This window comes from Aspergillus ambiguus, assembly GCF_047715705.1.
Source record: "Aspergillus ambiguus strain CBS 117.58 unplaced genomic scaffold BDV59scaffold_11, whole genome shotgun sequence".
Taxonomy (NCBI): Eukaryota; Fungi; Ascomycota; class Eurotiomycetes; order Eurotiales; family Aspergillaceae; genus Aspergillus; species Aspergillus ambiguus.
In genome coordinates, this window is record NW_027395524.1 from 48,616 (window position 1) to 64,099 (window position 15,484).

Consider the following 15,484-nt stretch of genomic DNA (forward strand, 5'->3'; position numbering starts at 1 on the left):
GAGCTGACGCTACTCCCTGATGAGTCTCTGGCGGCCCCTTGCCTAGCGCGTTGTCAATATTGCCTGATCGTTTAACAGAAAGTATGACTCACTATCTGGAGTGCTTTCCATATGCCCTTGGACAATTGCCATTGATTCTCGTAAAGCTCTTTCAGCTTCTACAGGCGCATTCTATTCTAAGTTACTATTCATTCCATGCCTACCCCTTCTGATTCAGACCCTTCATTCTATTCAGATTTACAGACCATCTCTATTTAATATATATCGCCTAATTCCTCATGATTCTTTAGAAGATTAAGGACGTGAGTCGCTAAAGAAGGTGTATCTACTCTTTAATTGATCTTTTGGCTTATCTCTCACTTTCCACTTAGATTTCTATGCGTTCCTCCTAGAAATCTAAGTATTCTGCGAGGAACATCTGAAGTCAAATCGAATTAGTTAGATATTTCTTCTGCAGCTATACCGAACTCCCACCGTTCGATAGTTATTTGTTATTAGATATTAGGTATCTAGAACTCATTAAATATAAATAGATCCGGGATAATCTCTTAGGAATTATATATCTTACTATTCGTTATTCTAAGAAGTAGAATCTAGAATTTGTTTTATTTACTTATTATTACTATGTTACATTTATATAGCTAAGAATAGTTGTATCTTATTAAAAGGGGTAATTATATGATAAAATAGCACTTCTATAGTAAAGTTTATCTTAGGCATTTACTATTGGAGATTATCTTTAGAACTTCCTCCTAATTAAGATAACTCATCTAGAGCTCTATAAAAGGGCTTTAGATTGTAGAGAGGTCTTTATCATCCTTTCCTTTCCCTTTCCATAGTCAGATGTTTTCGTCAAGGTGCCAGAATCGACCAATACCATCAACTTTCTGAATAGACTGTAACAATCGCGTCCGAAGTGTTGTATTTGCTATAGGAGACTTCTCTAACGCTAAAACCAGGATGAGCTGGTCACATAATGGATGCCAGCCAAGGCATTGGACAGCCTGCACGAGCATCTTTTATCCCTTGAAGGTGGTCTTGCTGCGTTCCCATAATAATACCATTAAGGTGTCTCTTGCATCCCTGGCTCGCAATAATTTGCACCAGTTACGTTCTGCGATGATATAATCGTAGCTTTCTGGTTTCTTGGTTGTCTCGTGCAGCTTAACTTAGCTCAGTGAACCGGAGATGAAGATCATGCGGAGGAGTAGATGCGAACATCCCCGAAGGGTGAGGGGCCCGGCCATCCACAGTCTCCACGCGGAAATGCTCTGCTATCAGAGCTACCTGCCTTTTCATCTGCGCCATAGCTAGGTTCCGTCCAACACAACTCCGTGTCCCGTATCCAAATGAAAGCATACAAGCAGTGGTAGGAGCACTCCCAGAAGCAATTTGCCTCGGGTTAGTCGGATCCGACCGGTCGATCCACCGGTCGAGGTTGAACTGCTCTGCATCAGGTCCCCAGAGGTGACGAGCGCAGTTAATAGCCCGTGGGCAGATGGCAATATAAGTTCCACGCGGAACAAAGCGGCCTTTGATGGTCGTGTCGCGGATTGCCTTCCGCAAAAGGAGAGGGAACGAAGGATAGAGTCGCAGTGATTCCATAACCATGGCGTTTAAAACAGGAAGATGCTCATATTCGTCCTCATCAAGTTGCTCTTTTTCGCCTTTCGCCTCCATTAATTCTCTTCTTACTGCCTCTTGGGCATCTTGGTTCGCGGCAAAACAATAGATAACAAAACCCAGTGACCCGCCTGAGCTCTCAAACCTTCATATTTTTAGTCAATATAATGAATTTGGATCTGTACTTGCGACCTACCCTGCAGCAATGATGGTATTGAGCTGTGGTAAGTGCTCATCCTCATTAAAAGCACCCGACAGTACTAGATTGGATAAGTAGTCTGACCGAGAATCTTCTGCCTTCATCCTCGCAGTTCGCTTTCGGACAATAGTACGAATTGAATCAGTCAAGAGAGCCCTCGCTTTATCCATCCTCTTATCATCTTCAGAAGGTATCAGACTATTCAGCCATGATGGCAAAAGATTATGCCAGATAAAACGGGATCGCTGTTGGTTGCTGCCGAAGAAGATCTCTTTAAAGGCTTCGACGATATGGAGGTTGTGACCTTCAATTGATTTCAAGTCAATACCGAATGCAAGCTCACTAGAGCCATCCATGGTCACCCTGAAAACAAAGTCGGTATAACGGAGACTAGCAGATCTCGGCTTTGCATTATTGTTATGGACTGACTCGCTAGTATCCTTGCAAAGTGCTGATATGCAGTCAACGAATTTTCTTGACTTTGCTGTTAACAAGGGTCGCACATTATTAACGCCATTTTGGTTGAAAATTGGCATGAATGTTTTCCGGTTTCTTTTATGCACCTCTTGTTCCTGTGATACTAGCCCGTTCCCAAAAAACCGGTCTGCATATCTCCGAAACGAACGGGTCTTCTCGTAGTCATGTGACCGATTGGAAAGGACATCGACTAAAGCGTCGTGGTCTGTGGGGACGATATACTCCGAGCCAAACAAGCCAAAAAAGTGCATCAGTCCGTTGGGATAGGGCCTCTCATTGATCCAGTCAGTGACCTTGTTCGCTAGGGGCTCGTCGAAAATGTCGAATATATGGTCATAGAACCAGTTAACAGACTGTTCCTGTTAGAAGTAGATTGTAAAATTATAGAGACAATGTTTTTGTTTACCTTCGGTCCAGGCAAGTCTTTGAAAGCGCTTCGGTGTCGCCTGAGTAAGGTCTTGATAGAGATAGACACTAGAGAGAGTAGAGGCCAAAAGACAGCCACGATACCCAGCAGTTTCCACAATGCTTTGTAGGAAACTCCCACATAGCGCACTAAGCCCCAGGCTCCCAACCCCCCGAGACCGAAGATTGCCTTTTGCTCCATGGTGCAATTGGCAGTTAAGTGATATGCCTTTTGAGCGATATCTGTAATCAGGTCGGCTTTGCAGAGGTTTCAGAGGAGGGACCTTATATTTATATGACTTGAATTCTACATTATGCCTTGAAATTATTTGATCAACATGCGTATTCAGCTGTGGCCATTCATACACTGAATCATCATTCGAAATAAGTTGGAAAAAAGTAATCTAGAGGGATTAATACGTAAGATGCCTGTTCTGACATCCTGCAGACTCCACGTATAATCAAGAAATAAGAAGCGAGCTTGTCATATTTCTACAAGGGGCAATCTGAGCTTGCATTTTCTTTTATGGATATTATGCCGATGCAGTGCACGCCGCCTGCCCAATTAGGACTAGCGCCTCTCCAAGAGACATCATTTGTTGGACCCGTTTAAGCGCGGACCAATCAGTATACAGATTGTACGTGAACCACGCACCTCAGCGACCTCTAGATAGTTCCACCTTCCCATTTAGTATTAGGAATCAAGAGATTTAACCCCCAAGCCAGGACGCATACAAGGTTCGTAATCATTTTGTATAGAGCTTCGCCCCTTCAAGGCAGAGAGCTAGTCGTCTTGAATCCATTAGTTTGCTTTGCATAGGTGACATAATATAACTGCTGAAACAACGTTGTCGTATCTTCCATTCTGGGATATCATTCGAAAAACAACTGCCATTATATGACGACAGCTCTACGGAATGAGTGGGGTGCAGCCACACCCAGATGCCGGTCCCTTAGAATAGGTAGCCATGACGTGACGATCAACTGTCGCGGTTGATCCTTGTTGGGTACCCTTTCCCTCCTGAGCGGATAGTTTGCGACCCGGTAAAAGGAATTCGGCTTGTTATGTGTGAGTTATTTCTAATCCAACCTAAAGGCATGTCCTAACTTGAGCTGCATGTATTCCACTTTAAGCTCGATGCGGATTGAATCACTCTACGGTGAACCTAAAAACACTGAACTCATGCGTGGTGACCTTGTTAGGCAGTGTTTACAATATTCTTACATTAATAAGATGCAAAAGCTCATGCACGCAGCTTTCCTACTATGGTTCCTCTGTCACCTTTCGGGAGTGAATGCATATCCTAATTCATGACCGACCAGAACAACTGGCATGTCCAGACAACTCTATATTCCCACTATACCTGTTATTACAGCACGCATATAATCCGAATTATGTACCATGAACATCTGTCCAATGATATGTTTCCGTCGTCTCAACTACATTGGTACCTCTATAAACCAAACTTATGGGGCGTGGGCATTCTGGTATCTATAACTTATGACTAGTCTTTCCGTCGAGTAAATCCTGGAATCGCTTCTGTGGCACGCCAGTTGTTATCGTGTCCAGTCCAGCATATACTTCCAGCACATTATGCTGTGCAATGAGGGGTCTCTCATGCCGACGAATCAGGTCTTTGATAACAAGCAAACTGGGCTGCGCCATGCTCCTCTCAAACCTTTCATCGACCTCCCTAAGTACTTCTTCTAAAAACCCGGTAGAGTCCTCCTGCCTCCCAGATGGGGAAGAGATAACTTTGTTGACAAATCCCGACGCCACAAGTTCGTTGCAGGAAATCTTTTTGCTCATGATAAGGGCTTCATTTGCCTTGGAAATACCCAGACGTTGGACAAATGATCGGGAAGCCGCGCCTTCAGCAGCAACACCTAGCGAGGAAAATGGTGTAAGGAGGAAGGTATGGGGAGCAGCATAGACAAAGTCCGCCTGTGCAATAAGCGCTGCCGAAAACCCCACCACTGGCCCGTTCAGTGCCACAATCAGGATCTTAGAGTGGTGAGCAAAGGTATGCGTAATGTCTAGGTTGGAGAAGTAGGTGCTGGACATATTACGCCGCGCATCATGTCCGTAAACCGTGTTGCTAAATGCAGAGCCTATATCTGCTCCACTGCATTGTGAGGAAAAGGAATTAGTCTGTGATGCCGTAGGTTAGGGAGGAGTTTGGCTTACGCTGAAAAGAACCGTCCTGTGCCGGTTAGCACGGTGATAAGGACGTCCTTTCTCCTGTCAATTTCGCGAAAGCATTCGCCGAGTCGGTAATAATGGTCTTGATTCAGTGAATTGAGCTTTCTGGGGCGATTTATAGTAACAACAGCAATATTACCTCGCTGATGGACGGTGATAGGATTTTGGCCTTCCATCTTGGACGTCAAATGCTCCTGATCCAGGTTTCATATCAACTACGGGTGCTCTGGGATTAATACACTTTCGGCATAATGCGAACATACTCTTTATAGTCGCATGCATCCAATATCCGGTTAATGAATTTCCTCATTTGCATAAGAGGCGACCTTTCTTGCTTTGAAGGCGCGTATAAACTCTATTCCCAACGGCGCAACGCAAGTCAAAACTTTATCAAACAGATGGAAATTTCAAATTTAAAACAGTAACAGACATCCTCCTGCGATGGAACGATAAAGGTAGGTAATAGCATTCTAGCCGACTGGATGGGAAGGTTCAGAATTTCGATTTTGTGGGTTATACTTTTTCCACTGTTCGTCCACTGTCATCTTCTCCCTCAGGGTCTTTGTCGCTCAGCTGTCGTTAAAAGCCTTCTCTTCCTCACGCCAGCGGTCCAATCACGGCCAAATCAATGAGACATTTTGTCGGCACATCTGTTAACTGCTTCAAATGGAGCCTGATGCGAAAACCCTTGTAAATAGGCCTCACGTACACGGTCAGGAGTGATACCGCCACTGGCCCCAATAGCAATACCGTTTTTGGAGTTTATCTTCCTTTGGCCCCAATAAACTAAAATGTGACTTACTTCTAAATATATATAACGCGCTTGTCCGTGAATATGGCAACTGATTAAGAGCTTGTGCTGCCTCTGGACGGTAAAAGGCCAGTGATGTTATGGGTCGAGGACCTAAATCTGGATGGGTAAGACGGTTTTCAGGGTGCTGTATCAGGAACAGGAAGATTGAAATATGGCCGCCCATGGTCAGTGCGTTCCTGGGAAAGTGGGATGCTCAGTGCTACTGGGACTTTGCCCCCAAGTTTATCGGGCTTTTCGACTCTCCTAGTAGATCAGGTATGCGCATGTTTCTCCCGCAGGCCGTGTTTTATTAGCTGGTGGAAGACACGCAGGTCCCAGGTTTGGTAAAAGGTAACCTGTTGAAATGATTCAGTCGATTCCTCACTGGATTGCCACGATTTTCGTCTATAAGTGGATGTCTGGAGGATGGGATGGAGTGCATGGCTTTCGTCAAATAGGGTCTTATTATTGAGCGGAGTAATCGAGTGTCGAAAGGCTGGGTCCATAAACACCATACTGTGGAGTAGTCCCCGGTGCATCAAGCTCAATTGTACTCTGCTAAGGAAAATGTCAACAAGCGGCAAAGGGAAAAGGATAGACGGCTAACAAGACAGCACTCCCCATGCTATACCCAATACCAACTATAGGATGAGGAAGCTCGTTTCTCTTGGTATTGACCAATTGAGGGAGATAACGACTATGGTCGAAATAGTTTGCTAGAGTACGTTAGCTAGTAAAGGTTCCTTTTACTTCCCTTTCCACCCGTGTACTCCCTGGTGGTATATCTTCTGCACTCATCGTCATTTCCAAGAAGACTTTTATTGAGTGAGGCATTTTGGCCATCATTCGCAAAGTCTGCTGCCGAAATAATTCTGATCCAGAACTCCTGCGTTTTACGCTGTATGTATGATTCCCTCACAGATAGGCTCATAGAGCTCCTATGTCTAGATTAAGCAATCTAGGAAAGCTTAGTAGTTTGGTATTGCTAAAGTACCTTCACAAATCCATTACCGGATGCAACTATAATCGTTATCTCGCCAGGCTTGTGGTTGCAGTTATCGCGAGGAATGTACCGCTTCACAGCTAGCTGGAGGATATCCTCCTGTTTACCTGCGATTGCACGAGTATGCTGCCAAATGTGCTAGCAAGGTAATACATACTCGACAATATCGAAGGGATTGGATGAGGACATGACAGATATGTGACGAAGGTTGGGTCTTGCGAAAAAGTGGAGAAAGCTCCTACAGTCCAGAATTCTTGAGGTGTGTGTGGAAAAGTTCTATTTACACCATTTACGATACAGAAAATATACATCATTTTGTCCTCCTACACAGTTTATGGTAAATAATATAGGCACCTTCGGCGTTTCCTTATACGCAGATATTTGCAGGGAAATGTGCTCTTGCACAATCGTGACATTGCCTATCTAGTTTGGCTCCTGCAGCTACGTAGTTAACTATACGTTCATTGCGACACCCAATTAAGTCGGCGGTCATTCAGAAGAAACGCCTCGTGGTACATAATCAGGTTTATGCCCAGAACTCCATACTTAATGTGTGGCGTTGCATGTTACAAATTGCCATTTCGCCTAGTAGGGCTTGCCCTTTTTACCAACTCCCACGTATCTTCAGCGGACGGCTTTACTTTCATGGCATAATGTGACGCATCGACACTCCCTGTCTGGCGCTGGACGTGTCGGGCCGCGACACTCTGTAAGATCACCGTAGTTCGGAATGCGAAAAATGCATCTCCCCAGGCAAGGTCTGGTGACGGATTCCAGCGGGCAACGTCTATATACCATTGTACACACTGTGCGCGCGTAGGCAGTCCTGCCACTTTACCAGGGCGGAACATTCTCACATCCTGGTTCAGCACACCCCAAAAATAAGGATGAGTCAGGTTACAAAAATCTGAAAGAGGATGGCCAATGGTCGCCATCTCCCAGTCAAGGACTCCGATGACTCGCGGCTCCGTTGGATGGAAGATGAGGTTATCCATCTTATAGTCACCGTGCACTATAGTGTTTCGATCCCGGGGTTGGAGTTCTTTATTGGAAAAGAACTTAGTTAGTTCAAAAAAGTGCGGTAACTCTCCCACGAGTGCATTGGAAAAAGGGTCTCTGACTCCTGCCTGTACTCGGGACAGCGAGGCGAATGTTGACGTCTGACGATCATAGTAACCGCCTTGCTTACCAAAATCCTGGAGGCCGATAGACTGGAAGTTGACGTTGTGTATCTTCCCGAGAACATGTATTGCATCTTTCCACCTATTGCAAGGGGAAGGTAAGTGGTAAATAATGGCATGTGATGTAAATACTGTCTTACAGTGCGGTTCTCTCCATTGAGCCCACGCCTGGGATCGTCGCATCCGTGAATATCCGACCGCTCAAATACTCCATAACGTAAAAAGGGGTCCCAATAACACTACTGTCTTCACACAAACAGTAAGTTCTCGGGACGGGAATATCTGTATCCCGGAGGCAGGAGAGGATCCTGTACTCCCTCTCGATTTGATGAACTGCTCTCGAGAGAAGCCTCCCAGGCGGTTTCTTTCGTAGCACATAGGAGGTTCCGTCGGCAGAGATCAGCTTATATGTCGGGTTAGACTGCCCAAAACTAAACTATAGGAGTTGAAGTCAGGTAGCCGATAGTGAACGATACGCTATGCGGGTCCTCACCTGCGTTACACCCAGTGGAATTTGGATTGCCGGGATGGCTTGAATGAGGTATCGTTCAAGGGCTGGAATATCAATCAGCTGTCGAATAGGCCCAGTCATTTTTTTAATTCAGATCCTCGAGGTGTAAAAAGATAGTGAATAGACGATGGCACGCAGAATGGTACTCGTATAGAGACGGGTAGTCTCCTAGAAAGGCTATAAGCTTAGCGTTTTATATTACAAAAGAGTTTTTCATAACGGCTTTGGTAAAATTAGTCTTCAGCTTTCTGGCTACATGTAAATCTATTAATGAATAGTCTAAGCTACGATACTCACATAGGGGACCCGCATGGTCTTACGAAGTAACGAAGCTCGGGGCATGCGCACAGCAACCTTTTTGATTTCCCACATCCCAATTGTAAACGTCTAATCTAATTCAGGCAACCGAAGACGAAGGTTGGCGGAGTTGACACCAACAGTGGGATGTAGTTGCGTTCTGATCGACTGTCTCAACATTTCAGCAGCCAAGAGTGTCGGCGATGCAACAGGTCTGTGCGCCGTACGCAAATGGAAACTTGCATCCGGCTGGGATACTTCATACAGCAAGCTGCCTGGCATTCTCCGGGTCAGGCGGTCAATGCATTACTCGAACTCAGATGGATCGCGCTCAAACCGCAAAGTTAACGGGAACGACTGATAGCTCCAGGAAACGCGACGGTATCGGTTTCGCAAAGTACAAAGTATCGTCCATGTTAGCAACGCGTACTGCCTTCGGCAGAAACGGCCTGGACTATGGGAAGAGCCGTAGCTCCATAGCCAATGTAGGGGCGTATTAAAACTATCCTGGTTTCTTGCTTTTTATATATATAAAACATTTTCTCTCACAGCTTTTGGCCACTCCACAAACACATGGAAAGACGCATACAGGCGTACCCCAGAACGTCAAAACAAGCTGAAATATGCCAATTTTGCTAACTTATAAAATGTGTCAAACAGTTTTAAAATGATGTTAATCAAGTGAAATATGAGGTGTCCTTTGTCGTGTATTCTAATATTTTTACTGTATGTCTGGTGGCGGAGAGATTTCATCGTAGGGATAAGGTTTGCAAGTCAAAATATATAGATACATAAACGGCACCGTGCAGAAAGCAAAGGTGTGGCTTTCACATCATCACGATACGGGATAGTTATAATAAGAAGGATGATCACTCGCGTTCCTGCCCCTATCCTCCATAGGCCCCAACAGCTAATCTTTATGTTCTCACAGAAATATGCAACTCCTGCGGACTAACCCACATTTGGTTCAATTATGATGCAATAGTGTAATTTGAGCCGTCGTATTCTATATGTATGAAGACAAATGCCGTATTCTGCGTGCTCCACTTCAACAAATTATTTCGATTTACTCCGAGTACACATAGCGAACGCACCCTGCCAAAAATGGCGGCCCTAGATACTAGCTCGTTGGTCATGGACTCATGACATCACCGTCATCGCCTCACAGAGATGATGTACAAGTTGTTGCCCTCGCCCGACAGCAAACAATCATATGAAGCTCGGGATAATGAAATAAGGTTGCAGTAAATCCTGGTTGAACGGCCTCTACCCCCCTCCCTTTTTTTTTTTTCTAAGGCGGGTTTGGTAATTGCTCTGCTTGTACTATTTCGTTTTCTTTTGATAATTGGGTTCATCTTCAACTTTATGCATTCTTCTGAGACGGACACCATGAGTTCACGAGGAGAGAGGCTTCTTGCCGCTACTGTTGATTATCTTGTCGATAAAGAGCCCACGAAGCCATTCGCGGTCATTCCAAGAGGGCCTGAGATAAGTGATGGATTCCAGACACTTCGCATGAAAGACCTTTTTGATGCTATTAATATTCTATGCTGGTGGATTGAAAAAAGACTTGGAACAACCAGGTCTCAAGAGACCTTGGCATATATAGGTAGTAACGATGTGCGCTACTGCTTTTTCGTTCTCGCGTGTCAAAAGATGGGATATAAGGTATGTTCTTCCAGACATTCATATCTCCCAAATATTAATCTGGGCGCTGTCTATTTAGCCTTTCCTCCCATCGACGAGGAACGCACATGAAGCTACCATTCACTTACTAGCCACCACGAAATGTACCAAGATATTTTACAGTGAACAGAAAGAGACACATGTACTCGAGATCCTGAGTTATGATAACTGTCTTGAGGCATTCCAGGTCCCGAGTATACGAGATATACTTGACAATCAAGTTTCCATGAAGCCGTATCCATGGAGGTCATGTTATGCAGATCTAAAAGATGCCACGGCGTGTATTATTCACAGCTCCGGGACTACCGGTAAGTTCACTAGTTTACTTATAGTTTCCGTAATGGAAGTTACAAAACTAATATCCTCAATTTTAGGTCCTCCTAAGCCTGTATTTTTGACGAATGGTTTCTTCGCAGCGATGGATTCTTACCATTTGCTTTCCTGGCCGGAAGGCCGTCAGCCAAACATTTATTACAACATGGGGGAAGCAGTCTTAACCACAACTCCATTCTTCCATATAATGGGCCTTATCAGTTTTGTTATATCCATTTACCATGGGACTCCTGCCATTTTTGGTCCTGACAAGCCCCTTTCAGTCACTTTTCTTGTAGAACTGATGCAGGCTACCCGGCCGGCGGCAGCAGTTTATCCCCCCTCAATAGTCGAAGACCTGAGTCAGTCCGACGAAGCCTTAAATTGTTTGCGCCATCTGAAATGTGTTTTTGTTGGGGGCGCCCCCTTGGCTCAGGAAACGGGCGACCTCCTTTCAAAATATACGCGGCTCGTCACGACCATTGGTTCTAGTGAGGCTGGATGGATACCAGCTATGGTGCCTGAAAATAAGGCACATTGGGCATACTATGAATGGAGCCCCGCATACGGAGTTGAGATGCACGATATAGGGGATGGCGTATTCGAGCTTGTTATCCCGAGACAGCCACACTCTCGACACTTCCATTGCATTTTTCACACCTTCCCACATTTGGACATTTATCACACCAACGACCTTTTTATCCAGCATCCTACACTGCCACACCTGTGGAAGTTTTACGGCCGTCGGGATGACCTTATCGTGCTCAGCAATGGCGAAAAGTTTAATCCTGTCCCAATGGAGATGATTCTCGAAAGCCATGCTCTAATAAGGAGCGCAGTTATTGTTGGCCAGGCTAGGTTTGAAGCAGCGTTACTCGTGGAGCCAATCGCAGACGCGTTTTCTATGGATGGTGAACAATTCATTGACGAGATATGGCCGACTGTACAAGCAGCGAACCATGCTAGCGCAGGCTACACCCGTATCACTAAGGGAAGAATCAAGCTTGCTTCAAACAAGAAGCCGTTCAAGAAAACACCGAAGGGTACAACACAAAGGCGTGCTGTACTTCGCGACTATGAGACGGAAGTGCACGATATTTACGCAGCTAATTTGATCGATAACTTAGAATATACTCTGGAGGATCCACTCGATCTTCCCCATATCTCAGAATACACTCGTCAGATTGTATACGACATCTTGGGCAAGTCAGTGCCCGATGAAGAGGATCTCTACCGGATGGGATTCGACTCTCTTATGACGATTCGACTAAGCAACATCCTACAACGAGGTGTACGACTACACCGTCCTCATGTCGAGGCAGACGTGATAAGCCCTCAAGCGATATATGAGAATCCCACGATAAAAAGGATTTCCAAAGTCATATTCCATGTCGTTAGCGGCCACACGCACCCTATCGCACCCCGAGAGCAGAAGATCCAAAACGCAGTGGACAAGTATGTTGCGAATCTCCCAAGAATAGGGGGTAGAGCTGCTGCTTCCAGAAAGGAGTTCCCTTCAGTTATATTGATGACCGGGTCCACTGGTTCTCTAGGAACATATTTACTCCATAATCTACTTGAATGCCCTGCAGTGTCAACGATCTACTGTCTCACTCGTTCAAGTAACGCAAATTCGAGACTAGCAAAAAGCTTCGAAGAAAAGGGGCTTTTGTTTGGTGACCAGAAATGGGCAGAGAAGTTGACGATTTACAAATCGTCCCTGGCGGAGCCTAACATGGGATTGGACGGCACAGTATATACGGAGCTTCTCGAGTCGGTCGACGCTATTATTCACGCCGCATGGAAAGTAGATTTCAACCAGAGCTTAGATGCTTTCGACGATACTGATATCAGAGGCATGAAAAACCTTGTAGACTTCACCATTCGCAGCGCCAATGCTCATCTTCACTTCATTTCTTCTATTGGCACGGTGGGCAATTGGTCACCAAAAATGGGCCCATCAGTACCAGAGGCACCGATCGAAGATTGTGCACCAGTCGTTCCAAATGGTTACAGCGAATCGAAGTATATTTGCGAGCGGATCTGCTTCGAAGCTGCTCGCCGTTCGAGCATCTCTGCAACAGTCTACAGGGTTGGTCAGATAGCAGGCCCTGTGGCAACGCACGGGAAATGGAATCCTCAAGAATGGCTGCCTACCCTTATAGCGACATCAAAGGCAATGGGCAAGATTCCTGCTACATTAGGATCTGCAGTCGTTGATTGGATTCCCGTGGTAAGGACAGAATATCTCTCGAGCAAAAGATAATGTTCGCTCAGAATCACTTTGCAGGATATGTTCTCGGAAATCCTAGTAGAAATTATTCAATCACGCCACAGTGAACGAGGTGACGCTTTGTGCGCCTTCTTTCACCTTGTCAACCCATCAATACAACCTTGGTCATCGCTCATTCCAGCAGTTAAGAAACTGTACAGGGTGGAAGAGGTAGAGTATCATGAATGGCTCACAGAGCTCGAGAAAACACGAGATCCAACAGCAGAAGACGTTAAAAACAAGCCTGCTCTGAAGCTATTGCCTTTCTACCGCGGGCTCCTGAAAGATTCCCCCCAATTGGGACTGCCTCTTGCCCTAGACACATGTCAAACGCAAAACGCAAGCAAGAAAATGCAGTCCATGGGCCCAATAACTTCAAAAATGATGGAGAATTGGTTAATGCAGTGGGATTTTTGAAAATGATAGTGTGGTACAGAAATTGACCTATTCTGGGTCATCTATGCACATGAGTCTTGATTCTTTATGATCCTGCCCGTCCCACGATCTGTTGTCGGCAAAACCCTCCCTACGGCCACACTCGCAGCTGGTCTAAATATTGAAAATTCCATTAAAAGTGTCCAATAGGGTTAGATCATTTTTTGAAACGAAGGAATAACAACACTCTTGTTGTGAGCTGCCCGCAGTGAAAGAGTCATTGAAATCCGAATATGGGAGAAAGCTCTCTTATTGCAATAGCCCAAACTTGAACTTTTCGACGTGAGAATTTGTTTTTTGTATGTCCCCTTTCGATAATCTCCTAGGTGCATATTCCGCAGATGGGTCAATACCCATAACAGTAGAAGCTCTCTTCCCTTTAGGGCTCGTCCTGGTAGAACTTTCCTTATGCGAAAGCCTCGAGGCATTATAGACATTAGACAATGATGATCCGGTGCAAAAGCTGTGACCAAGCACAAAACGGCGACCCGTTATCTACCCACTGTTGAACTGGAAAGCGGATTCAGATATAAATAGGTGGTGGAAAGATGCCCGTTTTGGTCTGGGATGAAGGGGGCCACACTAGAAGATGAAAATATGCAATGCGAGGTGCTTGAATCAGTTATTGCACCATTGATGGACAACTTGAAAGTCTCTGAAGGGAATTCAAGGCCTTACTGAAGGAGGCTGCTGAAGATTGATGATGAATTGTTTGAAGAACAGTTGCTCATGAGATTGTCACTGTACAAATCTCCATGGCAAACATTAGGGAGCTTCCTCCCTTTCCCCTGCAGTTATCAAAAGCGAGTGTTTTTGATGATGTACACAATTTTCCGACCGCTGATCCTGTTGCCTTTCAGCTCCAGGAGTCCTTTTTGAATGCCTTCTAACCCACCCTGCCCTATGTAAATAGGTAGAGTCTTTAGTTTCCCCTCCTTCCACAGCTTCTCCACCAATGCAGCTCACCTGATAGCGAATGTAAACTCATCTGGCATGGCTGGAATGGTAGTCCTCTGAGGACCATATTCAAATGGCTCCCCGGTGACTGTTCCAGCGTCTGTAAAACCAGATATAACATCGGCTCGAGGAGCTTGTACCGGAAGAAGTGCATGGTATTTTCCACCAGCAGAACTGATTACATCCGCACATATTTTGGCGGACTCAACCGTGGCCACAGTATCCCAAACCATTCCAAGTGCGTTGTCTGTCGCTTCACGGATTCTTTTCCTGCACTCTGGATCGTGGTATTCGATAATAACATCGGCTCCATATGCTTTAACAAGCTTGTAATTGTGAGGTGAGCATGTTGTAACCACGATATAGCCTGATCTTTTCTCCCAGTGTCAGTAACAATCCTCGCAGTGTATGTGAATGGGTCAGGCGAACAATTTGGCAAATTGAATTCCCCAGAGGGCTGATGCAGTACTTCCCCCATATATCAATATAGCCTCTTTCGGCTTCTTGTGACCAATCTCAGGTAGCTGTAGACCTAACCCAAATGGGCCATAGAGACACCGCCCGACAGGCATGATACCTACGCCTCCAGTTGCTGCATCGACAAAGCTGACCTCATCGGGAATTTTCAGTTAGATGTCGCCTTTGACGACGATATACTCTGCAAACGAGCCATTCTCCACTTGCGTGCCATCACCCCCGTTGACCAGGCCGCACACCCGGTCTCCCACTTGGAACTTTCGACGGACAGATGCACCAACTGCAACCACAACGCCGGCATAATCGTGGCCCATAGTTGCTCCAGGAGCTGGTGTGTTCTCTAGACGCCTCCAATCAATCGGGTTCAGGGCTACAGCAATCGTCTGGACAAGGAGGTAGCCCTCACGAAGGGAAGGAAGAGACCGGTCAGAAACGAACTCGGCCTGCCCTAAGTTGCGGGTGATTATTGCCTTCTGATATTGAGTCATTCTGTGGTATTCTTGGAGATAGATGTTGCGTTTTCGGGAGAGTATGGCGAGATAAACCATTTATATACTTTTCCGTGCGGTCTTCAACACGAATATGTTCGTCACTACAACGACCTATGCTTCGAATAAATCGGCCCACATATTGCCGCACCCAAGCAATATTTC

The 15,484-nt window shown here is 45.6% G+C and overlaps 5 protein-coding genes across 5 annotated transcripts; 1 reads left to right on the plus strand and 4 right to left on the minus strand.

The window, feature by feature from the left end:
- Positions 1 to 1,164: 1,164 nt before the first annotated feature.
- On the minus strand, positions 1,165 to 2,906 carry BDV59DRAFT_192513 (cytochrome P450; the record flags this gene model as incomplete). Its single annotated transcript, XM_073692054.1, has 3 exons — positions 1,165 to 1,768; positions 1,820 to 2,658; positions 2,706 to 2,906. 3 exons carry the CDS (start codon positions 2,904 to 2,906, stop codon positions 1,165 to 1,167), a joined length of 1,644 nt encoding a protein of 547 aa, XP_073548904.1.
- A 1,290-nt stretch (positions 2,907 to 4,196) lies between these two features.
- BDV59DRAFT_192514 (enoyl-CoA hydratase/isomerase family protein) lies at positions 4,197 to 6,534 on the minus strand (the record flags this gene model as incomplete). The annotated part of the gene is made up of 7 exons (XM_073692055.1): positions 4,197 to 4,830; positions 4,893 to 5,083; positions 5,387 to 5,467; positions 5,566 to 5,677; positions 5,727 to 5,845; positions 6,027 to 6,119; positions 6,451 to 6,534. The coding sequence occupies 7 exons, from the start codon at positions 6,532 to 6,534 to the stop codon at positions 4,197 to 4,199; spliced, it is 1,314 nt and encodes a 437-aa protein (XP_073548905.1).
- Positions 6,535 to 7,269: 735 nt separating this feature from the next.
- BDV59DRAFT_192515 (phosphotransferase family protein) lies at positions 7,270 to 8,476 on the minus strand (the record flags this gene model as incomplete). The annotated part of the gene is made up of 3 exons (XM_073692056.1): positions 7,270 to 7,966; positions 8,025 to 8,320; positions 8,378 to 8,476. 3 exons carry the CDS (start codon positions 8,474 to 8,476, stop codon positions 7,270 to 7,272), a joined length of 1,092 nt encoding a protein of 363 aa, XP_073548906.1.
- Positions 8,477 to 10,081: 1,605 nt separating this feature from the next.
- On the plus strand, positions 10,082 to 13,379 carry BDV59DRAFT_207202 (uncharacterized protein; the record flags this gene model as incomplete). The annotated part of the gene is made up of 4 exons (XM_073694947.1): positions 10,082 to 10,360; positions 10,419 to 10,686; positions 10,753 to 12,923; positions 12,981 to 13,379. 4 exons carry the CDS (start codon positions 10,082 to 10,084, stop codon positions 13,377 to 13,379), a joined length of 3,117 nt encoding a protein of 1,038 aa, XP_073548907.1.
- A 980-nt stretch (positions 13,380 to 14,359) lies between these two features.
- Positions 14,360 to 15,319, minus strand: BDV59DRAFT_207203 (zinc-binding alcohol dehydrogenase family protein; the record flags this gene model as incomplete). Its single annotated transcript, XM_073694948.1, has 3 exons — positions 14,360 to 14,726; positions 14,784 to 14,965; positions 15,002 to 15,319. 3 exons carry the CDS (start codon positions 15,317 to 15,319, stop codon positions 14,360 to 14,362), a joined length of 867 nt encoding a protein of 288 aa, XP_073548908.1.
- Between the last annotated feature and the right edge of the window lie 165 nt (positions 15,320 to 15,484).